The 23809-nt window shown below is 49.2% G+C and overlaps 1 protein-coding gene across 5 annotated transcripts in view; it reads left to right on the forward strand.

Moving 5' to 3' along the window:
• Window positions 1–22023, forward strand: part of Ssh1 (slingshot protein phosphatase 1) — a 61708-nt gene extending 39685 nt beyond the window's left edge. For 4 of the 5 annotated variants that reach the window (XM_074061057.1, XM_020167096.2, XM_074061056.1 and 1 more), the window contains 8 exons: window positions 2041–2235; window positions 3356–3449; window positions 4476–4604; window positions 6909–6955; window positions 8624–8770; window positions 10487–10687; window positions 13594–14158; window positions 16366–22023. In XM_074061057.1, coding sequence (XP_073917158.1) covers window positions 2041–2235; window positions 3356–3449; window positions 4476–4604; window positions 6909–6955; window positions 8624–8770; window positions 10487–10687; window positions 13594–14158; window positions 16366–17586 — 2599 coding nt within the window. In that variant the 3' untranslated portion in view covers window positions 17587–22023. The remainder of the gene's footprint in view (window positions 1–2040; window positions 2236–3355; window positions 3450–4475; window positions 4605–6908; window positions 6956–8623; window positions 8771–10486; window positions 10688–13593; window positions 14159–16365) is intronic. The other variant, XR_012443530.1, reaches the window with a different exon arrangement.
• Window positions 22024–23809: the final 1786 nt, after the last annotated feature.

The raw sequence follows: 23809 nt of genomic DNA on the forward strand, positions 1-23809 counted from the left end.
TTTTCATGTGGTTATCTACCACATATGTCTTTATTAGGAAATGTCTGTTCCCATTTTTAGTTGTGTAATTGCTGCATGTCTGCAGCTCATGATGAAATATCATTCTGCCATACTCACTTATCTCTTGTACCTGGTATATGGTAGGTGCTCAGTCTGTGCACTGAAGGAACTGACACTGCTAGCACAGAACATGGCATGGGGGAGGGTGGCCATAAAATGCATGTGATTCTGTCTTGGTGGGGTTTAAAGTCTGTTGAAGAACAAGCGCAGTGGCTCATATATATAATCCCAGCTACTCAGGAGGCAGAAATAAGGAGGATCACTGTTTGAGGTCATCCTAGGTAAACCCTTTATCAACCAACAAGCCAGGCATGGTGGTGTGTGCCTGATATCCCAGCTACGCAGGAGGCATGGTAGGAAGATTTTGGTGCAAGGTCAGCCTGGGCAAAAAGTACAAGACCCTATCTGAAAAATATCCTGACAGCAAAAAGGCCTGAGATGTGGCTCAAGTGATAGAGCACTTGTCTAGCAAGTGCAGGGCCATGAGTTTAATCCCCAGTGCTGCCAAAAAATAAACAAAAATAGTCTGTTGAGCAGGTGGCCACCAGCACTGAGCAGTCGTATGTTTTGCCAAGGGGCTGGGAAGCACGTTCTCACAGGGTGTCAGGGTTCAGAGTACTGGCTGTGGGGACCAGCTCTTAGGTTGCAGCAGCGGTGAGTAAATGCCACCCTGGATGAGTAGGTCATGCCTACATCTCCCCAGACTCCATTCATCTGCCAGTCTTCTTCCTGTGGGGTTGCATATAGTGTTCATTGCTCACCAGATAAGCTGCAGAAAACCAAAAGCACTGCTAGTGCCAGGGGAGAAGGGTCTGCCAGCGTTCCAGAGAGAATCCACTTTCCTCTGGATGGTGAGAGTTATGTAGAGTTCTCCCTTTCACAAGTTAGTGTTGTGCCTCACTTTTCCAATCACTTTGGGGAAAATCATGAAATCACTATTGTGTGTGTGTGTGTGTGTGTGTGTGTGTGGTATTGGCATTTGAACTCAGGGCCTCACGCTTGCTAGGCAGGTGCTTTACCACTTGAGCCACTCCACCAACCTCCATGAAATCATAATTCTAGCTGATGAACCAATAGATACCTGAGATGTTCCTGGATAATTTCTTCTGTCTTTCTCTCTAGGGAAAAAGTAAATAAATAAATCCACGTTTTTCTAAAAAGTAAACATTTAGCTCAAAGCTGATTTCTCCAAGCAGCCTAGAACTAGGACAGCCCATACAGCTGCGAAAAGGAGACGCTTGCTAGACAGTGTGCACCACTCTGTGGACTACTCCCTCCCAAGTCCTCTTCCACCCTCCACTGGTCCTTCATTCACCCCATCGGATGACAACTTTCCAGCCTGAGTTTTTGTAAAAAGAACTAAAAGAGGGTGACTAAATAAAGCACATACATTTTCAGTATTGTTTTTTCTGCCCCACTCTGCTTCCTGAAACCTCCTTTCAGTTGGTTTCTGTATTAAAATGGAGTTTCTAGGACTCGTTCCTGTAAGAAATCTAAGCTATTATCGCATTGGGAGGTGGTGGGGAGGTGAGCAGCGAAGTCATTAAGGATGCAGTCAGATGTCTGCTGAAAGCCTTTTTTCCCTGCTGCGGGGCTTCTTGTGGCTCCTGCATGAGGTTACCACCTCAGAAGTAAATCTTCATTCTTTGCAGTTAATTGATGGAGTGTGAAGTAACATCGAGCCAGCCTATTAGGAGAACTTACCAAATTCTAGGGGGTTTTTGTTTGGTTTTGTCCCTTTGGAAATGGTGAGGGTTGCTCTTTCCACTGGTGACTTGGTTGCTGCAGAAGTACCGAGACTGTTCTGGGAGCCAGCAGTTGTAAATTTGGGCTGTCGTGTCTCCTACAGGCCAACAAGACTACAAGAGTCCATCCTTTATGAAGGGCCGCCCACTGCCCTGTCCCTCTGTGGGAGGCAGAACCAGCCCCTCTTGTACTTTCCCAGGCCTGACTCTCCCCTTTCCCCCATCCCCCTCGCAGGTCTGCCCTTCAAGTGCTTCACAAGGCCTGTGAGGTGGCACGGAGGCACAACTACTTCCCTGGGGGCGTGGCTCTCATCTGGGCCACCTACTACGAGAGCTGCATCTGTTCAGAGCAGAGTTGCATCAACGAGTGGAACGCCATGCAGGACCTGGAGTCCACGCGGCCCGACTCCCCGGCCCTGTTTGTCGACAAGTACGTGTGCCCATCTCCCCACCCAACGGCCGACATGAACCAGCACAAGGCCATGTCTCCCTGCAGTCCCTTGACTGAGAGCTGCCTTCCCAGAACCAGTTCTTACAGCTGTGTCCTACTCTGGGGCCCAAGGGTGGTCTTTGTTGCAAGAAGGGTCTGTGCTACACAGCCCTTTAAAATTATAGACAGACTTGGTGAGTGCAGTTCTGGGGAGCAAGTCCCTGACCTCCATCACATCCCCACAGGAACGCACTGCCTTGTATGTCATGTGCTTCGGTGGTGTTCTGTGTCCAGGCTTTTCCTCTTCGAGGTTGCCAGTGACTTGATTTCCAAAGCCTGCTCTGTTCTTAGGAAAATCATAAATTCAGCCTCTGCTTCCTTGGGTCCCTTGATCACCCGGCAAAGCACACAGCCTGTGTCATATGACCCAAGGCCGTGCTTTTCAAAGTGTAGTTTGAGAAGAAGGAAGCTGTGCCTTGCTTCTCTCTTGGTCAAGGTCCGGTTCTCCTGCAGCGGGTGTCCTGTTAGACACTGTTTTCAAGAAGGCTGTGGGCAAGCCACGTGTGTCCAGAGGACAGCAGCCTGAAAGACCATAAGTCACAAGACAGGAAGGGAGAAATGACTGCTTTGACCATTTGAAGGGTCGTCCTGGGGAAAAGGATTGCTCTGGGCTGTGTGGCCTCAGAGTTCATTGTTAACACCAGGGCTCAGGGAAGTCATGGATTCTGGTTGCATGTGACAGAAGTTAGGAGCTGGACACAACTGGGCCAGGCTGTGCATCCAGGTGTGTTCAGGTGGGACCAAAGGGCCCTGTGGGGGCGGAGGAGATGTTCTGCTGGCAGGTCCAGCGTCCTGCCCTAAAGGTCTCTGACACTTCAGGGCATGAATGGGAGTTGAGGGTAACTTTCCAAATGGTCCCCTGTCTTCTGACCCACTTTGGACTCCTGGAAACTCTCGAGATGGAACTGGCTTCTGTACCTCTCCTGACCCTTAGAACAGCACAGCCAGAAGGGCCTCTAGTGCCCAGCCACACACTCTGTTAGACCCCTGGTGCCTGGTGTTTCTGTGACTCTGGCCTCCTGTTCTTCTGCGCTTGTGCCATTTCTTTATTTCTTTCCAGGCCGACTGAAGGGGAAAGAACTGAGCGTCTCATCAAAGCCAAACTCCGAAGCATCATGATGACCCAGGATCTTGAAAATGTGACTTCCAAAGAAGTAAGAGGACTCTTCCTGTTACAGCAGGCCGGAGCCATTCATTTATCCTGCTGCCAAAAGCGCAGAAGGAGCCCATGGCCCCCGGATGTCCTTAGATCTGCTTGCTGCCTTTAGGAGGCTCCTCCCTTGCTCTGCGGTGGCAGCAGGGCTGGGGGAGGAGCACAGGGACTGGAGTCAGGCTCCAGTTTGATTCCAGAGCTGCTGCTAGTAAAGCTGTGACACCTGGGGCCATCCATCAAATCCCATTTGGACATTTGTTGTCCTCTCTGAGCCTCACTTACACGACCTTTGGTGGCAACTCCATGCGTGTTTACCTCTGCTGCCCTCCCACCTGCCTCTCAGTGCCTTGTGTTTGATGTGGACCAGCAGAAGCCCTTCTGCACTTCACTGGCTAGCAAGCTGTAAATCCTCACCTGTCTTCTCTTTCTTTTACCCATTGCTTTTTCTTCCAAGACACGGTGTATTATAGTAACAGCATAAGCCAGGTGGACTTAAGAAGTTGAAATCACTATTTTAAAAAGCCAAATACTACCTTTTTTATTAATGAATACTTTTTATTGGTTTTTGTTTGTTTTGTTTTGAGACAGGGTCTTGCTGTGTAACCCAGGCTGACCTCAAACTTTCAGCCTTCCAAATGCTGGAATTTCAGGCATGCACTATCATGTCTGGCTTAATACACTTAAAATCATACTGTGATACCTTCTCAAGCATGAAAAAACTGGCTTTACATTTTCACTGATGCGTTTGCTACTGAATTTTAAAAGTGTAAGTGCTTTAAACTCAATAGAAAAGATTTCATGATAACTGGATTCCTTGTTTGGGATAAAAAACTCCTTCCAGTTACTTGTACGCTAAGTGATCCACATTCCTGCCACCTACATGTGTGTCTAAATGGGTTATTCTAGAGAAAAATAAAAACAAACAAACAAAAAATAACCCTCTTTGTAAACAGCCATACTTCAATAGCTTGGAGGAGGGAGCTGTTGTCTTTAACCAGTCAGTTTTCTAATATTTTCTGCCCCACAGATCCGTAATGAATTGGAGAAACAGATGAACTGTAACTTGAAAGAATTCAAGGAATTCATCGACAATGAGATGCTCCTTATCTTGGGACAGATGGACAAGCCTTCTCTTATCTTTGATCATCTTTATCTAGTAAGAGGCACAGCCTGAGGCATTATCTGGTTGGGAATCCTAAATCAGACTTACTGTTGGGAACTTGCAGAAGTCAGAAAGGCAGGCAGAAAGCTGCTTTTGGGGAGCCCTGCCATGACCCCTTCTCTGCCCACAGCCTGCTGGTCTCTCTGTAGTCAGATGCTTGAGATGCAGCTGAGCAGCAGGAGTAGTTTGGGAATGATTTGACATTGACAGCTGGCATGGCTCTTTGTCCTCTCCTGTCCCTAACACATAGGCCCTACAATTACCTCCAAATGGGTCACAGGCCACAAAATGCCCCCATTACTAAAGGGCACACTAAGCATCTGAGACCTGAGAAAGAAGCAGGCAGACAGAGCCTGCAACTAACCATAGCTTCCCCTGTGGGCCTGTCTAGGCAGCTGCTCTCAGGCCACTGTAGGAGTCCACCTCAGTCACGGAGCTCTGGGTGGCTTGTGCTGATTCTCCGTGCCCCCAGCTCATGCTCAGAGTGTCTTCTTGCCAGAAATCTCCATAGAAGGCAACTGGCAAGGTTTCAAAGGCAGGCACGTTACTAAAATTAGAGAGGCGGCCACGGGATGGAGTGAAACTGAGACTCAGCAGGACTGAGTTCCCGCTCTTCTGCCTCACCTGCTCAGTGACCTGCAGCAAGTCCCTTCACCTCCCTTTTCCTTCCTGCTGGACCCATGGGCTAATTCTGGGATCAGTAAGACTCACACCGAGTTACCCAGTACAGTTACTGTAGGCTTGGCTGTGAAGGGTAGCCATGGCTGGAGCAGTGTTGGTTAGGGAAGCTGAGGGAGGAGGGCACTGGCTGTTGAGACAACGGATGGTTGTCTCCTCCCCTGTGGGTACCTCCCATTGCTCCGCCATGATGCCTGCATAGATGCATGTGTTTTAATGCACTTATGTGTAAGTCTTCTTATGTATAGATTTCATGCTTAGACATGTTGTATGTGGCCATATGGATTTGAAGGCTAAGTTTTGGAAGACACAGTGGGAGCTCTGGGCTGATCTCCCTAAAGCCTTGGGAGGCACCTCCCTCCCGGCTCGCCACCAGATGGTGGTCACAGCCAGAGGGCGCTCTCGGCCTTCCTGGAGCCCTGCTCATTTTTTTGCCATATGGTTTGGTACTTTATGTCACTTTTTCCATAACAGATATTAAAGGAATCTTTATGGCTGAGGTTCTCCTTCAAATATGAAAATCCAGCTCGCCCCACACAGTGCCAGTGTGGCCCAAGTCCCTGGCCCAAGGGACCTGAGCTCTTGGGAGCTCAGGAGGGAAGTTTGCAGGGACACTAAGATTCTATGCATCTTTCCCCTTGTAACTATGCCACCTGCACTTCCTAAGAGCAAAGGATCAACTTCCCTCCCATGTTCTTTGAGTGTTCAGGAATAGAGGAGTTTATAATAATAACATTTTTCAAAGTATTAACACATGTACAAAGCTGGAAGTATGAATCTGTCCAAAGAAGAAGAAAAAAGCCCTTCTCACATGCATTTTGGTGTATTTATTTGCCCAATTTCTGGTTTGGGGGCTTTGGTTTTTTTTTATTTGTTTGGGTTTGGTTTTTTTTTGCCGTGTTGGGAATTAAACCTAGGGCCTTTCCATTTGGGTTTCCTCAGTGCCCATACAGCTTCTTAAAAAGAAAGAAAAGGAACCAGTCATACTGTTTATGTTTAGATACTTTTGTACCCTGCTTTTCTTTTTCATTTTTTTTCCTTGTGTGGCACTTTCTTATGCCACCAAGTAGTCTCCAGAAGGATGATTTACATTAAGGGCCACATCGCAAGCCTCTTTCACCACTTATTTTATTGATTTCTTCCTGTTGGACCTTTGGGCTATTTCCATTGTTTCATTATGAATAACCGTAAATATCCTTGTCCTTAAATCTCTGTGTGAATTCTGGTCATTTCCTCAGGATAGCTTTTTGTAAGGTGGAAATTCTGGGTCAGAGAGTAAGAACTTTTATTATATTGCCAAAATACTTCCCAGAAAAAGCAGGAGATTTCCCAGTGTAATTAGAGATGAGGAGGACATGGTCACTGCCTCTGTTGGCCCAAGCAGTGAGAGGGGAGCAGGTTTCCCTAAGGCCAGGGTCAAGTGAGGGCTGCACCCCTCTCTCCATTCCTCCCTTCCACTCTGTGAGGCCTGAGGACCTAGGAACCGCTCGGATTTCAGCCTCTTGTTCTCTCTGGTCTGGAGGTCAAGGCCCTACCGTCAGGATTAGAGCAACCCATGCATCCATACAGCTCCAGGGCTGCTGTGTGACACTCACAGGGTTTGTGTGATCTGTCCCCCAGGGCTCTGAATGGAATGCGTCCAATCTGGAGGAACTGCAGGGCTCAGGGTGAGTCTGCTCCCCTTGTCTCCCCCTGTCCTTCCAGGCAGTTTAGGAAGCCTCTGTTGACCCTGGGCGTTCAGAACTTGGGCCGCCTGCCTCTGTTGCTCTGTTGCCTCGCCCTGGTCTCTGGAGTGGCTGGAGGGCTGATTTGCATAACTAAATAGATGTGCTTAAAATGCCACATCCTGAGTAATTCGTGGATTTTAAATTTTCCCGGAGTCTTGTGTGATTGTGGCACAGGACAGCCTGGACCTGGCAGTGCTCTGAGCTCCCCGCCCCGGCCTTGTACCCTGCTGAGCTGCTGAGAATCCCGGTGTGGACGCGTGGCCAGTCAGCAGCCCTGGAAACAGGACCGTGCCTGGCTTTGTCTGAGGTTACACTTTTGGGCCTGGTGGGAGTCTCGAAAGTAAATCCTCGGTGTTGGGCAGAAGCGTCTACCCGCTTCAGAGATGCCCACAGCCAAATGAAAGGGCTGAACCCGAGCCCTTCAACAGCGGACGTCTGGACTTTCAAAAAACAACACAGCCACAAAATCACCATTTCTCTGGGTCTGACATGATGGCATTCTGGAATTACTACATTTGAAAACCAAGACTAAACAAATCTTAAAATACATCTGTAAAAGTACCAGTTCATATGGTTCTCCCAAGACCGAGAGAGTGTTCTGCAAAGGTGGGGCCGCACTCCAGCCATGCCTCTACCCAACTGGGAATAGATGGGTGACTTAGTGTAATATAAATACGGTATCTTCAGCTCCTGAAATCATTTTGATTTTCCAGAAATGAAAGTACTAGTAGTTAAGCGTAGGAACCTACCAAACCTAGGTTAGTATACTCTCTCAAATACTTATTTATATCTTGCCTTGTTTTAAAAAAGATGTAAGGTACTTCCCCAGGACATAAATAATGGGTGGGTATATTCTGCTTCTTAATTATTTAAGAGTGATTTGGGTTTTTTTTTTTTCCTTCTGTATTTGATTTTTTGTTGTTTTTGACTTTGCTGGGAATTAACTCAGGACCTAACTTGCTAGGAAAGTGCCCTACCACTTAAGCCACACCCTCAGCCCCGGGTTTATTTTTTATTTATTTACTTGTTTTTAAGACAATCTTCAGTCTCACTAAGTAGCCTAGGCTAACCTCAAACTCATTTTCCTCTCAAGTGCTGGGATTACAGACATATACCACCACACCTGGCTTGTTTGTTGAGATGGAGTTCTCAATAACTTTTTCAGCCTGGGCTGGCCTCAAATGGTGATCCTCCCATCTCCACCTGCCAGATAGGTAGGATTGTAGGCATGCTCCCAGCTTGTTGTATTTTTTTTTCAAGTCTCTGTATACCATTAATAGTTATAAATTTTAGAACTTTAAGCAGCTTAGAAGTATACTTCAGTAACATGTTTACTTTGCAGAATTAATATTGCTTAGCAATGCTTTTTAAACTGAGTTTTCTTATAAGGTTTTTTCAATAAAGAGATTTTTTTGGTGTGACACTTATGGAAGGGGCTATAAAATTACTATTAGGGAAAAGCAGAAGTCCCGCCACAAACACAGACATAAATACACCCTTTATTCGTGTATTTTTAACATTTTTCTCTGCCAGTTTTTGTTACTTTGTTCTTTGTAATTTCTTATTCTGAGTCTCCATTTTTTTTTTTCTTTATTTTTTCTATTGCAGGGTAGACTACATTTTAAATGTCACCAGAGAAATAGACAACTTCTTTCCGGGCTTGTTTGCGTATCATAACATCCGAGTCTATGACGAGGAGACCACAGACCTTCTTGCCCACTGGAATGAAGCATATCATTTTATAAACAAAGCAAAGTAAGTGGGTGGGGAAGCCGGCCGGAGGAGGAGACTGGCTGCTGAGGCCGGGTGGGCAGAAGGAGGAGGGCTTGATGGCTGGCGGCCCTTTGGTTTTGGCCACAGGACCCCAAAGGGAAACTGTTGGTCTTCTGCAGGTGGAGTTCTGATGAGCTCCCTCCCCCTCGATGATTCTCATGCAGCACTGGTTCCCGCAGGGCAGCAGTACCCAGTGTGCAGTGGGGAGCTCTCCCCCTTGGGAGCTCCTGGGTCAGCCAAGAGCTGAAGGACGGCTAGCACCAATGGGGTTTAGAGCCCTCAAGAACACCCCACAGGATGTGGGCTATCTCTTTTCCTGAGTTAGGGACATGTTCCTGTGTGCCTAGTATGAGACAGACCCCTAAGCCCCTCAGTGGTCCTGCCCGTTCTTAATGAATTCCAGAGAAGGAGATAACCCTGGAGATGCTATCAAGAAAAACACCCAGCCAGGTGCAGTGACTCACACCTGTTATCCTAGCTACTCAGGGGGCAGAGATCAGAAGGATCAGTTAGAAGCCAGCCCTGGCAGACAGTTCACCAGACCCTATCTCAAAGAAACCCATCACAAAAAAGGGCTGATGGAGTGGCTCAAGGTGTACGCCCTGAGTTCAAACCCCAGCACTGCAAAAAAATAAATAAGAAAAGGAAAAACACCTACTGGGGCACTGGTAGTTCATGCCTATAATCCTGGCTACTGGCAGGCAGAGATCGGTAGGATCATGGTTCAAAGCCAGTCCCAGCAAATAGTTCTTAGACCCTATCTCAAAAAAAATCTATCCCAAAAAAAGTGTTGGTGGAGTGGTAGCAAGCGTGAAGCTTTGAGTTCAAACCCCAGTACCACCAGAAGAAAAAAAAAAGAACACTTTCTTCCTTTGTAGCCCTTCAGGTCAAAGCTACAAGGCATGTTCTTACCAAATTATAGTTCTCTTGCTCCTCCAGGAGACAGACTCAGCTCCATATGGAGACTGCAGTCAAAGGTACAGATTTGGGGCATAGAAAGCTGGAGCCTTTTCCCAGGGGGTCTGTCTTCTGTAAAAAGGAAGTTTCATAGTGCAGCTCAGCGTGCCCTTCTGGTCTTCAGCAGGCAGTGCTTAGAGGAGCCTCATCCCTGCCCTGCATATCTGCTAGATCAGCATGTCTGGCCAGCACTGCCTCCTTACAAGTAACAGATCAGCCCCATCTTCCTGCTGGCTTCGCTCTCTCTTGGCCTGGCTGAAGCTGGGCTGCTCCTTGCCCCCAGCCCTCTTATCTGAAGGGCATCAGCACTGTGCTCTCCCCAGAGCCCAGCAGTTTCATTTCACTGACCTCATTTTCTACATAGCTCACTTAGCACCTCCATCTGCTATAGCAGGGGTGCAGCGTTTACAGAAATCCCTGTAGCTTCTCAGGCTTCCCAGGAAAGGCTGTGGGTGGCCTTGCCTGTCACAGGCACTAGGAAGAGTCCCACTTTGTCCCTGTAGGCAGTGAGCGCCCTTTACAGCTCTGGCTGTGATACGGGCCGGGCCAGGGCAGGTTTCTCTTGCTTTCCCAGCCAAGTTATTTCCTTTAGAGGCTGTGTGGAATCTGCCCCAGAGCAGGATGACGTGGGTGGGTCTGGGCTGGGAGATAGCTTCAGGCTTAGAAAAATCAGGTGGTAAAAATGAAGTTGTGGAAGACTTTTCATCCCTGCTCCCCCTCTCGCTTCCCCCCGCCCATCAGAAGGAACCATTCCAAATGCCTGGTCCACTGCAAAATGGGCGTCAGCCGATCTGCATCCACGGTCATAGCCTACGCAATGAAGGAATTTGGCTGGCCACTGGAGAAAGCGTACAACTACGTGAAGCAGAAGCGGAGCATCGCACGGCCCAACGCCGGCTTCATGAGGCAGCTGTCTGAGTATGAAGGCATCTTGGATGCTAGGTGGGTGCCTGCCTGGGGATTCGGGCTGGCAGCAGCTTCTGCAGCTAAAAGCCTGCCTCTCTGGGGAGCGGGTGTGAGAAGAACTGCTATTGTTTGGGCTTTGATTAGTGGTTTCCAGGAGGGATCTGTTTTGGTTTTGTTGGCACACACAGAAAGCTTTTTGCTGCTAGAGGGAAAGTGCCTGACTTCCCATTCAAGGCAGCTCACTACTAGTGTGTGGTGTGAGCATGGGCCCATTGTTTCCTGAGTACCCGCTTTGTGCCAAGACCTGGGAGCAAGCTTTTTTTTTGTTTTTTTTTTAACAGTACTGGGGCTTGAACTCAGGGCCTACACCTTCAGCCACTCCACCAACCCTTTTTGTGTTAGGTATTTTTGAGATAGAGTCTCAAGAACTATTTGCCTTGGCTGACTTCAAACCACAATCCTCCTGATCTCTACCTCCTGAGTAGCTAGGATTGTAGGCGAGAGTCACTGGCACCCAGGCAGGGCAGGCCAAGAGACCTCAAAGGCTGGCGGCCAGGTTCCACCAGGGATAGATGTACTGGGCAATCAGGTGAGCTCACTGATCTCCCCAAGCCTGGGTTCCCTCTTCTACTTTAAGGATTAGTGCCCGCCTGAATGTCAAACACAGCAGACACTGTGGAAAATGGTAGGGTGGTCCTACCAAAAACTAAAAAGAAAGCTACTATCTGATGCAGCAGTTCCACTGTGGGTGAAAGTGAAAGCCGTGCTCAGAGGCATTCACATACCCTGAGCAGCCTCATTCACCACAGTGAAAGGTGGAAGCAACCCAGTGTCTACCAGTGTGGACACTGTACCCTCACGTGGCACACACGTGATGGCACATACGTGGAACAGTTCTGTGCCTTACAAAGGAGGGGACTATGACCAGGCGATTGTAGTGCATGCCTGTCGTCTCAGCCCCTTGGGGTCTGAAGTGACAGGATCGCTTGAGGCCAGTCTGGTCACATCATGAGATCTCAAAAACACAAGGAAGGGAAGTCTGTCACATGCCACCCAATGGATGAACCTTGGGACATTACGCTAAGTGAAATAAGCCAGTTGTAAAAAATATGCTAGCATGGCCAAGTGGTCAAGCACCTGCCTAGCGTGCATGAGGTCACGACTTCAGTCCTAACTAGCACAAAAAACAAAAGCATTCTGTAGGACCTTACTCATGATGTCCCTTGAGTTGTCAGACTCAGAGAGATGGAAGGTAGGGTGCTGGTGGCCAGGGGCCGGGGGAAGGACAGTTAGCATTTAACAGGGTACAGAGTTTTAGTTCTGCAGGATGAGGCATTATGGAAAGGGATGGTGGTAGTGACTGTACGATGTTACAAATGTGTTTAGGACCACTGAGCTGTGCATTTCAAAGTGGACAAGATGGTAAGTTTTATGTTATGTGCATTTAGCCACAATTTTTGGAAAAGAAGGAAAAAAGAGCGAACACCCACTTGATAAGGCTGCTGGGAGTTTTGCAAGAGCACCTGACAAGCTTTGTGCTCCTGGTGGGTGCTGAATAAATGCAGCTGCTAAAATCTCTAATGTTTCCCCCACCCCAAAGTTCTCCCCCTATATGAGGGGACAAGGAACTAATGCTGTCCACATCATCCAGCCAGCCGGTGGGCAGCAGGAGGGAGATGAATGCCGTGGTATCCATGACAAAGAGAACTCGGTGCACAGGGGCCCTGAGGTTATCCTGTACACCTGGGGTGATGAGGTTTCCCCAGAGATCCCAGGCAGCTCCCTGCTGTGACTACTACCTCAGGCTGTCTGGATGGAACCCAAGAGCCTGGGACTCACTTTTTCCTCCCTGTTTCCTTTCCATCAGTGTCTGTGAGAGGCAGTCTCCCTGGATTATTTCTGTCTGGTGTTGGAAGGAAGCCAGAGGCTAAGTACACCACCTTCTTGAGCAAGTTTGGGAAAGCAGAAGTGCCCTGGCAGGGATGAACAAGGTCCAGAGAACAGCCCTGGCCATCTCTGGGCTCCTTCACCACCACTTGGAGAGAGCTGCATAGGTCCACAGGCTGGGCTGGAGGAGGAGGAGGAACCAGCACCTGCTCTCCCCCTTAGCCTGGCAATCACTCACTGACCTCACTGCAGCCTAACGAGGGGTCTCCAAGCCAGGTTGATGATAGCACAGCATTGACCTTGAATTTCAACCCATGGTACAAGCACGCAGAGCAAATGATAGCAAATGACCGGGATGCTCCCTTGCACTGCAGAACACCGCAGATCCCTCAATTTACACTCTCTTTCTGGTTTGCCTCTCATATTCACCCTCCTATCCCACAGTGTTGGTTTTACTCTGAGGTCTTATCTCTTACTTCACTAGAAACCATACTTTCTTTTTTCTCCTTACGTTTTAAAAATGTGTTATAAAATAACAGCACAGGGTTAGGATGTACTCAGCATAGAGCACTTGGCCCGTATGTGCAAGGTCCTAGGTTCCATCCCCAGCGTCTCAAAAACAGCAAAAAAACCATAGCATTAGAAGAAGTCACTTAAACTGGCCTGCAATCTCTGTGGCCTAAACAAGGACTTAGTCATGCTAGTGTGTGGATCTGCATGTGCCTCTGTAGCTCCCTCAGTAGAGGTAGAGAATTGTTCTCAGGTGACAGACAGTTCCTGTGCGAGGAACGTCGATGATGTGACTGAGTTCACAGACATAGGGTACAAGTCAGGACACTCCTGGCACATTTGCCTCATTGTCACCACGTGGTAAAGTAACATAAGGCTTCTCGTGCCAGTCATGATGATTTAGGGTCCTAATGCTATGTTTCTTCTCTCCCATGGATGTCTTGGGAGCAAATGAACAGAGAGAAGCTTTACCTACACGAGCCCCCACTCTTGCCACTGGGGTGCTGTCCTTGTAGCTCACCTTCTTCTGCCCTTTCTCCCCACAGCAAACAGCGGCACAACAAGTTGTGGCGCCAGCAGACAGACAGCAGCCTCCAGCAGCCTGTGGAAGACCCTGCAGAGTCCAGCAACTTCTTGCCAGAGAGTCTGGATGATGCCCCGGACACCCAGCCGCGCTGTTTGGATGATACTACCCGGCCTGGACTCCCAGGAAGTCAGGCTCCAGGAGGACCCTCTCTCTCCTGCTGGTTCCGGAGACTCTCAGACCCCCTCACTGGCCCCCATGAGGACCCGGACAGCTTGGTCCACCTAGAGGATCTTGAGAGGGACGCCCTGCTGGAGGAAGCAACTCAGCCAGTGGATGCACCCAAGCTGGCCCGACATCCCCAGGAAGGTGCTGGACTCTGTGAGAAGGACACAAAAAAGAAACTAGAGTTTGGGAGCCCCAAAGCCCAGAGTGACTCCTTGCTCCAGGTGGAGGAGATGGACCGAGAAGAGGTCCTGAGAGCGGGGAGGTGGGGACGGCCCGCTGCTCAGCTTAATAAAAGTCTGCTCAACCAGGAGAACCTAAATAATAACAACAGCAAGAGGAGCTGTCCTGACGACTTTGAGGTAGGCACGGGACAGTGTGGGGAGCAGCACACTGCTTCGCGTTCACACCACCCCAGGAGCATTCTCTCGTGACCTTCCCTGCCACTCTACCCTGCAGGACTAGCAGTTCTCATCTCCAGCCAGCCCCAGGTTTATCTCAGGGTGACTGCCTGCCAACTCAGAGTGTGGCTTGTGTCTCCCTGTCCAGTGGACAACATCAGGAGAGACTACACCCCTGCATGCCATCTGTGCCCATGCCCCTTACCCGTATCTTGGGCAGCGTTCCCAACTTGGTTCTTTTTTCTTAAGTAAAGTATAAAGCATGTAACTCATCACCCAAGTCCACCCCCACCTACTTCCCATCTCCCAGAGTGCTTTAGTAAGTAATGTAACAAACCACCATCCCCGCCCGGGAAAAAGTGAGTCATTCCTCAGCATCCTTAACCATCTGGTGTCCAGTTCAGATCCCAGGGCGCAGCCCCATTTGTCCCTTATAGCTGTCATTACTGGTGGATGGTCTACACAAGATTGAGCTTCAACCTTATGTACTCGGAAAACCATTTGTGCCAGCTACCTGTCTCCCTGTTCCACCATAAAACAGTGACCCAAGGGCAGGACTGGCTTTGTGGAAGGTTGTGGGTGGGCAGCCTGGTCTCGGGTTTTGCCCTGCTCTGGCTTACCAAGGTGTGGGGCCGGGAGCCTCCTCTGCCCACTTCACCAGGGACACTGACAGGCACATTCAGGTGGAAAGCTGGTTTGTCATTAAGACTGTCACAATGCACACAAAACTGGCACACTAGCAGATGTATTCCAGACCAGATAGGGCTTACTCACAATCTCCCCTACTACTCACCACTTGACTCACACAGCAAATACCCAGGAAGGCAGGTGACATAAAACCATTTTATCCAGGACAGCGGTGCTGTGGTTGTCCCAAGTGGCATGACTGTGAGTCACTGAATGGTGACCAGGAGAGGGCTTGGATAGGACTCAGGCTGCATTTACTGGCCAGCATTTGATCCAATGAGGGACAGCATCTGGGGAACAGGATCTGGAGACAAGGATCTGTTTGTGTCCCACTCCCACCCATTAACCATGGTGCCAGGCTGGCATGGGGTTCAGCTGTGCATCAGGTCACCCAAGCACATGCACTTGTACGGGCAACTGGAGGGCAAACTTGAGGATATAACAAAGAAGACAAATAAATGCACTGGGAGTTGCTGACAGATCAGCTGTAGCATGCCAGCAGCGGGGCTGAGAAGGGTGGCCCTGCAGAGGGCCAGGGCACAGGCTTCTGGGAGAATGGAGCTTGGTGGATGAGAGTCAGTGGTGAGAGGTGTGGTTGGAGAGGTGGCTGGGGCATGCTGGCAGGGCTGTGTGCATTGTGTCAGGGACACAGTCTAGACAGTCTAGAGAACTTTAAGCAGGGTAGTCTTCACCTCACCCCACCTCTTTTGGCCCATGAGGGGGTGAATTGTTGTCCTTGAGCAGCAGAAGGACAAGGATGTAGAGGCACATGGCCATTCACTTAGCCCCTACAAACCAAAAGGCTGGGGGTTGTCCTTGGGCACAACATGAACATGTGTTCTATTGCCATAAAAGCCACCTCAGCCTGGTCTACTGGCACCTGTGCTTGGTCTGTTAGAGAACATCCAGTAACTGTTTTCACCTTTGCCGCTTTCTTATGGAAAGTGATGGTCCCAGATCCCAACTGTCTTCGTGCTAGACAGGAAGGGCTCCACTGTCGGGGAGCACACACCCTAAGCGCAAACTCTTCCTGCCGTGGAGAGTTCTCTCCTGTGTTTGTGTGTATGAAATGCCGTTGGCTTCATTTCTCCAATACCATGAGGGTAGGGTAAGCGTTGTCATGCCACTTTCCAGATGAGACTACAGCCCGGAAAGGCTCACCACAAGCAGGTGGTGGAGGCAGGCTGAGCAGTGAGATCCTAGGAGGCCTGGCTCAACCACACTTGGCTGTGTGGCCAAAAGTTTGCCCTGGACTTTGCGTCTTAGCTTCTGGAAAGTCAGGTTTGGCATCTCTTAACCTCCGTTATTCATGGCCAGGTGGGTTCTAAGAGGTCTAGAAGATTACTGAGTTAAATGAAATGAAAGTACTGCCTCCCCAGTGCCTGCCCCAGCCCCATTGTACCCTGTCAGTCCCTGCCCTCCTTGTGGTTTGAGTTTTGACTCAGGGTTGTCTGGTCTCATGGTGTTCTGTCCCCTTGCAGCACGATGCTATGTTTGGGATCCTTAACAAAGTGAAGCCTTCCTACAAATCTTGTGCCGACTGCATGTACCCTGCAGCCAGTAGGGTTCCTGAGGCCTTCCGGGAACGATGTGAGGACCCAAGCACTCCTGCCATCTGCACCCAGCCAGCCTTCCTGCCCCATGTCACGTCTTCCCCTATGGCTCATGCGTCCAGCAGGTCCCGAGCTCTGGAGAAGCCAGCCTCTGGCCCAGGTGACACTCCCCCATTCCTACCACCAGCAGGTTCCAGGCCAGATAGCAGCAGCTCGGGGGCTGCCCCAGGGCTGCTGGCTGGCCTTCCAGCACCTTCTGGAGAGACCCCAAAAGTCCTGCCAGAATCCCTCCTGCTGAAGAATTTGCACTGTGATAAGAGCCCTCCCAACGTGGAAGCTGTGAAGGAAGAGTCGCCCCCCAAGAAAGACCCAAAGCCAGCGAAGGACCTGAGGCTCCTGTTCAGTAATGAACCTGAGAAACCAGCAACCAGCAGCTACTTGATGCAGCACCAGGAGTCCATCATTCAGCTGCAGAAGGCAGGCCTGGTGCGTAAGCACACCAAAGAGCTAGAGAGGCTGAAGAGTCTGCCCTTGGACACAGTGGCTGGCTGCAGGGACGGCTCCACTGGCAGAGTAGAAGCCGGCGTCCCCGAGGAGGACCAGGAGCCAACTGCACTACCTGGCCTTGCAGAGAGCGAGGAGAAGCCGGAGGCCGTCCCCGCAGCACTGGAAGGAGCCTCACTGAAGAGCCTCCCTTCCTTCCTCTGCCGCCTGGATCACACCAGTAACTTCTCAAAAGACTTCCTGAAGACCATCTGCTACACCCCTACCTCCTCCTCCATGAGCTCCAACCTTACCCGGAGCTCCAGCAGCGACAGCATCCACAGCGTCCGGGGGAAGCCAGGGCTGGTAAAACAGCGGACACAGGAGATTGAGGCCCGGCTGCGCCTGGCAGGCCTCACGGTCTCATCCCCGCTGAAGCGCTCCCACTCTCTTGCCAAACTTGGAAGTCTCAACTTCTCCACCGAAGACCTGTCCAGCGAGGCCGATGCATCCACCATCGCTGACTCACAGGATGCCAAGGGGAGCGAGTCTTCCTTCTTGCACGAAGCCCAGGCCACTCTGAGGAACCCAGCTGTAACCGCCAAACCATCAGGGAAATCTGCCCCAGAAAACTTGAAAAAGCCTGTGCAGATGAGCAAAAGCTGACCCGCCCTTCACTGCCTTGGGACTTCTGTTCTCATATGATCTCCTCCCTTAGTCTCCTTGCAGATTCTGATCCACTCCTTACATCTTGACTTGTCTTAACCGAAGTCATCCACGCTCCCCCTACTCTTGCCATAAAGGGGAGGAGAAGACACAAAAATAACTTACAGCACAAGAAGGGAGATGCAGGTGAGTGGTCTAGAGATCCTGAGGCTGTCAGCCAGGAGACAGAGAACTCTGATCCTCAAGTCCTGTCTTTGAGAAGAACCTTGTTTTAAAAGACATGTTCAGATATGCACACACATGTGCAGATACGCACACCCATCCCAGATGCTCCATTTGCAACAAATAAAAGAAGAGATGTACGTCATCACCACAGCCTGCGTTCCCAGCTCATTGCAGCCCTTGTGGGAAACTTGGGTGGCAACATAAGTCCTACCTCTGTTCTTGCTGGGCTTTTTGTTTTTAAAAAATGATGATGACCAAGGCTCATTCCAGGGAAGAATCATGCTGGGTCTGAAAAGATTTTTCCAAGAGTTTTTTGTTTTTTATTGCTGGGACCTCAGAAGTGTCAAGACTTTTTCATCTATCGCACCATGCACTACTAGGTAAAACTGTCAACGCCATCCAGCTGTGTTGAACTTGCTTAGCAGAGTGGCAGTTGGCTGTGGTCAAAGGGCTCTATCCTGGTTCTATGTGTGCAGCTGGTGGAGGATGTTCAGGTGTGTGATGTTCTCAGTTGTTATTAGTGGTAAAGCATCTATCACCTCCAGTCAGAGGAGAAAGGACCCCAAGCACTGTTGAGCTGCATTCACTGCTGAACAAGATGTGGTTGTTTAGGTTTCAGAAGCACTCGAGCATCCCGCAGGGTTGGTTAGCCTGGGATGTGTTCTGCTAGGAGCCCTGGACCACAGGCTCATCAGGTTCCATCGATTCATGGTGGGAGAGAAAAGGGATTTCAGCAATAAAAAACGCTATGGATCCCTTTCCCAGAGCCACCCTGTAGCAACTTCTCTGAAAAGCTTCGTAGATTTTATGGTTTTCCCTTCCCGACAGGAGACTACTGCTTCCTGTTTCTCCAGCTCTCCCCAGCAGAAGTGATGAATGAATGGGCTGGGGTCTGAGCTTCAGCTCTGGGTAGCACCTTAAAAAATATCAGGCAAGCTTGGTGTAGAAGGCAGCCTTGGGCTGTGGGATCAGATCAAGGGTGTCTGTCAGCAAGACAGAATGCTAAGATATTTTGAAGAGACAAAGCAGCCTAGTAGAAAAACAGAAGAGCTTAAGTCAGGGTTCATCTAACTATGGTATATAGCCCTCATGGGCTGAGAAAGGTTTTACACTTTTAAGGAATTATTTAAAAATAAGCCAGGCATGGTGGTGTATGCCTATAATCCCAGCACTTGGGAGATAGAGGCAGGAGGATTCCATGTTTGAGGCCAGCCTGGGCTCCATAGTGAGACCTTGTCTCAAAAAAACCAAAACTGAGAAACAATTAAAATAATACTTGACAGAGAACATGTGGCCCACAAAGCCTTAGATATTTCCTGCCTTCTCTAGACATTTGCTAACCCTGGTGTTTTGATGACACAAGGCTGCCTATGGCCCCACAGGAGGAAGTGGCACAATTGAAGGCCTCCTCTGCCTCAAGCAAAACCCTGTGAATCCCTCCAAAACCACGGCAGGCCTTGCTGACCCTCCATGCTTGTCTCTTGCTCAGGATGGAGTCACTGCGCATGTGGGGGAACACAGAAGCTTGTCCACACTCCATCCCACACTCAGCCGGGTCAGCCAGAGTGCCTCGATGACACCAGAAAGCCTTCAAGGGCCAGCCACATTCAGGAAGCAGGTGACTGCAGCCCCCAAAGGACCTCTTCTGATGAGCTCCAGGGCAGAATTTGCAAGAACAAAGCTAGCTCTCATTTCCACCAGTGGGAGAAGTTTCGCAAACTCCCTCTCTTCAGGAACTTTTTCTTCCTGGGATGAGTTTTTGAAAAATATATGTTATTTCATAGGGATTTGTTTCCCACTAGTGTCAATTGCAATCACCTTAAAACATGATTTTCCACTTACTTCTGAAACCCTGTGGGTTTCCTCCTCTCCCTCAGCCAACAAAAGCAGATTTAAAAACAAAAAAAATCAAGTTCAATATGTTTTGCCAAGTTCAATTTCACATGGCAGATCAATTTTTGTATCAAAATAATCCCTTAAATTTGATGATGATAGGCTTATGTTGGTTTTTTAATTGCGTCTATGTAGGAGAGTGATGTATTTTTGAAAACTTTAATTTTGAAAGCCATAATTTTTCTTGTGCTATTAAAGAGTGAGGTGGGGAGGATTAAGTACGAGTGGGGCTTTGGCTTCTGGCAAGCATTCCCGTTTGCTTTAGAATCACAGCTAGCATATGAACCAACATCCAGACAGCCGGACCCTGGCCTGGCTGCCAGCCAGAGAGCCAAGCAAAGACATCTTGATTTGACGGTTTACCCTGCTCTGGCCTAGAGGAAAGGATGAAGGTTTTTCTTGGAGACCCAGCTCAGCTGCCTGTGAACATATGGCAAGTTGACATTTAAATTTTACATTAACAAGGCAAAAGCATTCTGCCAGGTCAGGGGCACCTTGGCAATGACAAATTCATACTGGACTCAAAAAAATTTGCTTGTAAGATACACCATTGCTCGGCTCGGCTTGGCTGATGCCTTACATATGAAAATACCAAACACCAGTGGCAGAAAAGCAGGAGGCAGAAGGATGCAGGATTTGTGCTATGGGAGTTGTTATCTTCCTGGAATGCATTCATTGAATGAAGAGAAGAGGCAGGCCAGGCACCAGTGGCTCACGCCTGTAATCCTAGCTACTCAGGAGGCAGAAGTCAGGAGGATCACAGTTCTAAGCCAGCCTGGGCAAATAGTTTGCAAGACCCTATCTCAAAGAAACCCATCACAAAGAAAAAGGGGAGTGGGGGTGGAGCGATGGAATGGCTCAAGGTGTAGGCCCTGAGTTCAAACCCCAATACCACAAAAAAAAAAGAGAGAGAGAGAGAGAGAGAGAAGAGGCAGAATTTCTCTGAGCGCTACCTCTGCAGCTTGTTGCCTTCCACCCTTCCCTCGCCTGCATCCACACAGCGTGCAGCAATCAGGCTGCATGGGACCACCTCCTCATCTTGCATCCACACCAAGGTCCTGGCAGGCCTTGTTAGGTGCAAGGAAGAAGCAGCTGCCCTCCAGTCAAAATTTGATAATGCTGAATGGTGACATCAGGCCAGCAGGGTGCAGGTTCACTTGGCCTTCCCCACCCCAGGTTCCTGCTGATGGGATAGACAAAATGAAGGTCACTGACTTCCCCCATACTCAGCTATTTGCTGTGTTACTGTCTGCTCTAGGCGGGAGAGTCCACTCTGCATGCGTCAGTGTAAATGTGCATATATGTCTTCAGTATGTGCATCATATGTGAGCACACTGCTTGAATCAAATGGTCACGTGCCTCACTTCTGTCATCCACACATATGCTGTGTCACCCAAACTGCAGCACGGATCACCCGGGCCCACCTACAGGGAGGCTGCCTGGTGCAGCCCACGTCGTCCATCTGGAGGTGACTGCCTTGCTCTTGTTCTGCAATGGGCACCGCAGCCCGCCGGCCCGCTGCCCTCCCGGTCGGCCTTGCTGCATGAGAAGGTGGCTGCTTCCTCTCTCTTCCTGCACTGTAATTATTGTTTTACAATTGAGTGCCTTAATGATAGTTTACAAATACTATGTATTTATGCGGAACCGTTAAGCTCCTGTCTTTTGTGATTGGTACTTTGTCCCGTCCCGGTGGCTGGTATTAGGACTTGAGTTTGTCCTACTCTGTACTTAGGTTTATTCTGCTATGCAGTTTGACATTGTATGTTCACGACTACTCCACAGAGCCTGCCAGAAACAGCACTGCGACTTCCTGCAGGCCAGGCGGGCACTGGCCAATGCTGTGACCCACTGTAGCCAACAAAGGAACACGGTTTGTTCTGCCAGGCAGCTCGGGAATGGTGTCGACCTGGCGCCCTCCGAACCACCACCCAGCACCCCTCCCAGCCCCCACCACACAATTAGTCTTTTTTCGTAGGAGTTTTATTACCACCTCATCCATCCTGTTCTTCCTCTGTTAGTGTCCTGAGCTCCTTTGCAGCAGATCGTAGGTACAGTTCACACCCATGCAGAGGCTCTGCCAGGTGATTTGTTTGGGTTTCAGAAGCTGCTGGTGGATTCCCGTGTGTTGGATTACCATACTGGCATTTTTCAGTTGTTTCTCTTTTTGTTTTTTATATTATCTATTTAAAAGGCAGTATCTTTTGTACTGTGAATTTGCAGTAGAAGATGCATAATGCACTTTTTTTTTTTTACTTCTGTTGGTATGTATTGTATAGTCTGTGTGCTTCCTGTGACGAATAAACTTTTTATAAATGCCCAGTTCCTGAGTGTGTGCAAAAGAAAATGCTTCTCTACCCTTTGCCAAGGTAGTCCCGCACATCATTGTTGCCAGCTTTGTCACAGACTTTGTCTTCAGTGAGCACCTGCTACGCACTAGACTATGCTGAACAAGTTTAAAGCAAGGAAAGAACCAAAGGAAGAAGTGCTAGCTGCTCCCAGCACCAGACTTTTCCTCCCAATCTGTCACTAAGAAAGAACAGACCCATTGTGTCACCCAACATCATTTGTTGGTGGCAGATTACCAACCAGAATGGGACTTGGTGGTTTCCCTGCAGTACAAATAGAGAATGTAAAGCTAGAGATGTGCTCTCAAGAGCTCCCAAACTCCTCCCGGTCAGGAAGACCATGGGGACTGATGGCTGCCCAACCGCCAAGTCAGGAAGCCAGGGGAACCTGCCACTGAAGGTAGCAAATGCTTGTCTCATGGTTCTGTCTCACCAGGCAGCTGTCAGTAGCTCTCTCCTTTGGTGTGTTACCTTCACCCGTCACTGTGTCAAAATACCTGAGATAAGCAACTTAAGAGGAGCAAAGTTTTATTTTGGCTCATGTTTCCAGTGGTTTCAGTGATGGCTGCTTTGGGCTGGCAGCAATGTACAACATCATAACAGAAACATATAGCAAAAAAAAAAACTCACCTCATGGTGACCAGAAAGCAGAGGGCACGGGAAAGGCCAGAATGGGTCCTCATATCCCCTTCAAGGTCATATCTCCAGTGATCTGCTTCCACTCACCAGATGCCAAAAAGTTTCTACCACCTCCCTTAGCCACACCAGCGGGATCACATCTTCAACACCTTGCCTTGGGGGGGGGGGTACATTTACAAACCAAAGCATAACACTTGATTCAGAAAGCCAGATTGTCTGTATCTTAAATTCCTGCCACCCCAGGCACCGGTGGCACACGCCTGTGATCCTAGCTACTCAGAAGGCAGAGATCAGGTTCAAAGCCAGCCAGGCAAGTAGTTCACAAGACCCTATCTCAAAAAAAGAAAAAACCCATCACAAAAAACAGGCTGGTGGTGTGGCTCAAGGTGTAGGACCTGAGTTCAAACTCTAGTACTGCAAAAAGAAAAGATCACACCCCTAAGCCACCCAGGGTGTGTCTCCCTCCCCCAGGTCATGGTCACCATATTTTAAAGGAAACTGCTCGTACGTTGTATACTTGTAGAGTCCAGCTTCAGACTCATTCCTTCTGTAAACTACACCAGCAGATAAAATGTCAGCCGCCCACACAGGAAAGGATGTCCCAGTGTGTGACACCAGCTCTCTGGGCTGGGGGGAGCTCAGTGGTAGAACACTGCTTAGCATGTTCCAGGTCCTGAGTTAACGTTCCCAGTTCCAATAATCATAAATAATATCGGATAGGAGAAGGGATGTAGCTCAGTGGTAAAGCACTTGCCTAGCACGTATAAGAGTTTGACCCACAGCACAGTGTCACAAAAAAAAAAAAAAAGACATTCTCGCTAAAATGATGCATTCAAGTGAGAAGCTCCCTCCAGTTCTCGAAATTGGATATCAAAGCAGGTAAGACTTGTCATGGTGGTGCACACCTGTAATCCCAGTACTCAGGAGGCTGAAGCAGAAGGATCATGAGTTCAAGGCCATCCTGGGCTACATAGCAAAACACTGTCCCAAAACAAAGCTAGCATAACAACTATGTTCCCCACTTCATAGGGCCGATAATTTGAAAATGAACTGGTGTGCAAACCTGCATGGGCACGATAAGTGGCTGCAGTCATCGGTACAGAAAGGGTAGACACTGAGCA

This window comes from Castor canadensis, chromosome 18, assembly GCF_047511655.1.
Source record: "Castor canadensis chromosome 18, mCasCan1.hap1v2, whole genome shotgun sequence".
NCBI lineage: Eukaryota > Metazoa > Chordata > Mammalia > Rodentia > Castoridae > Castor > Castor canadensis.